This window comes from Rhinopithecus bieti, unplaced genomic scaffold (genome assembly GCF_001698545.2).
Source record: "Rhinopithecus bieti isolate Rb0 unplaced genomic scaffold, ASM169854v2 scaffold_28138, whole genome shotgun sequence".
Taxonomy (NCBI): Eukaryota; Metazoa; Chordata; class Mammalia; order Primates; family Cercopithecidae; genus Rhinopithecus; species Rhinopithecus bieti.
The window spans coordinates 42,056-44,504 of record NW_016812249.1 but is presented as its reverse complement, the minus strand read 5'-3'; the positions used below and the strand labels follow the sequence as shown (position 1 = coordinate 44,504).

Genomic DNA, 2,449 nt, shown 5'->3' with positions numbered 1-2,449 from the left:
GGCGGCGGCGGCGGCGGCAGGGGCGGCGGACGACCGCATCCCAGGCTCGCGGGCGGCGAGCCCGGGTGAGTGCACACCCGGCGCGCGGCCGGGCTCCCGGATGTGTCACCTTGTCCCGCTGCAGCCGAGATGCCGGGGGAGCAGGGCCTTCCACATCCCTCCGTGTGTGTGTGACTTGTGCATCATGGACAATTTTGCGGAGGGAGATTTCACTGTGGCAGATTATGCCTTGTTGGAAGATTGCCCTTACGTGGACGATTGTGTCTTTGCTGCTGAATTTATGACCGATGATTATGTTCGTGTGACTCAGCTTTACTGTGATGGGGTGGGTACGCAATATAAAGATTATGTCCAAAGTGAGAGGAATTTAGAATTTGACATCTGCAGTATATGGTGTAGTAAACCAATTTCTGTCCTGCAAGACTATTGTGATGCCATTAAAATAAACATCTTCTGGCCACTTCTGTTTCAACATCGAAACAGTTCTGTAATATCACGATTGCATCCCTGTGTGGACGCCAGCAATTCACGTGCTTCTGAGATAAATTTGAAGAAATTACAACATCTTGAGTTGATGGAAGATATTGTGGATTTGGCAAAGAAAGTTGCTAATGATTCATTCCTTATTGGAGGCTTATTGAGAATTGGTTATAAAATAGAAAATAAAATATTGGCAATGGAAGAAGCTCTGAATTGGATAAAATATGCAGGCGATGTAACAATTCTAACTAAATTAGGATCAATTGACAATTGCTGGCCTATGTTAAGTATTTTCTTTACTGAATACAAGTACCACATAACTAAAATTATAGTGGAAGACTGCAATTTGCTTGAAGAACTTAAAACCCAAAGTTGTGTGGATTGTGTAGAGCAAGGAGAACTAATGAAAATGAAAGGAAATGAAGAGTTTTCCAAAGAAAGATTTGATATAGCTATTATCTATTACACCAGAGCCATTGAATATAGACCTGAAAACCACCTTCTTTATGGTAACCGAGCTCTTTGTTTTCTTCGTACTGGACAGTTTAGAAATGCACTCGGTGATGGAAAGAGAGCCACTATTCTGAAGAACTCTTGGCCNAAACAGAGACTTACTAAGCTTCTTAGGAGATGCAGTAATGAAATAAAACTTCCTTGCCCTTCCAGCTAGATTTTAGTCACTGGAAAGCTATTTTTTTAACATATTAATCTTATAACTGGTCATTTACTGAACCTGTTTGTTGCAACTGTTTAGGGAAAGCTATAATGTGATTGGAGTCTGGACGTTTCTTTGTTTGGTATAGATATCAAAACTCAATTACTTGAAATGAAAGGCCACAAATAAATGTCTTTATGCAGACAGGGGTCTTCCAGGATCATTCGGGCTTGAGGATCCACAAATTAAAGTTTGATGGGGAAGGAAGGAATGGAATATTTTTGTCCCCTCCTGAGTGTACTGCTGCTTTTATTTTACTCTCAGAGCTCAGTATGACCATTATTATTATATCTCAACAGGTCACCAAAGGGGCAAAGTGCTAATCAGTTCATCCCTCAGTCTATTGTGCAGTGCCTGTCATGTAGAAAGTGCCTCACCAATTATGTGTTGAGTGCACAAACAAACAAAAACTACATGTCAATGAACAATGCAGTGTTGGATGGCATAGAGCCTGTGCTGGTGTTTGATGTGGGAAACAGTTTATGCACCAGAGATTGAGGACAGGATGGGCCATTGGTTAAAGTTCATAAGGCACTTCAAGATCATAGTGAGTCTGGGCTGTGTCTGGGAGTCAAGATCTGAGAGCATCTTCTTAAGTTATGACTGAGAGGTGCTCCATCTGGGATTTTGATAAGACTTGTATACTGTATCCTGGAAATTCCAAAGCCCTCAATGAGGTGGTGAGAGTGTGTGAGAGGGTTGGGACTATGGGAGAAGCACCAGGCTTTACTGATTGTTGGTTGTAACTGGAACAGGCCCTGGCTAGGGGTAGGGAAGCATTCCATGCTCATTTCTTGCAATTTGAAGCAATTCTATGAAAAGCCTTAAGGTTCAACAGGACCAGAGGCCAGAGGAATTTTACCTATTGGGAATAATGGTTACTTTGGAACTTGACTTGGAGACACAAACATCATTAGAGCTTAGAGAGTTGAGGCAAACGGATTCTTGCCATTCAGATGTCAATTAATATTTTTAATTTGTAACCCTTCGAAACTGTGCTTCATCCCCTCACCAATAATATTTTTTAAATGAGTCACTAAGTATTTTTTGTTTGTTTTTAAAACAGCAATAGAAAAGAAATTAAGAGAATAAAAGGAGTCTGAAGTACATGCCTTTGAAAACCTGAATTAAACAAATGATTATCTAGGAAAATCTTAACACTCGAGAGTTAAAAATTCTCAGTAAACAAATTGCCTAGGATAATTTGTGGGATTTATTAAAGATCTAACTTCTCCTATCCACCAACATACCCGA

General features: G+C 40.8%; 1 protein-coding gene across 1 annotated transcript in view; it reads left to right on the top strand.

Annotated features, from left to right (window-relative positions):
- The first annotated feature begins 129 nt into the window (after positions 1–129).
- LOC108544571 (E3 ubiquitin-protein ligase TTC3-like) overlaps positions 130–2,449 on the top strand; it is a 16,137-nt gene continuing 13,817 nt past the window's right edge. Inside the window, 2 exon segments of the mRNA XM_017895774.1 lie at positions 130–158; positions 160–632. Of these exon segments, the coding sequence (XP_017751263.1) occupies positions 130–158; positions 160–632 (502 nt within the window).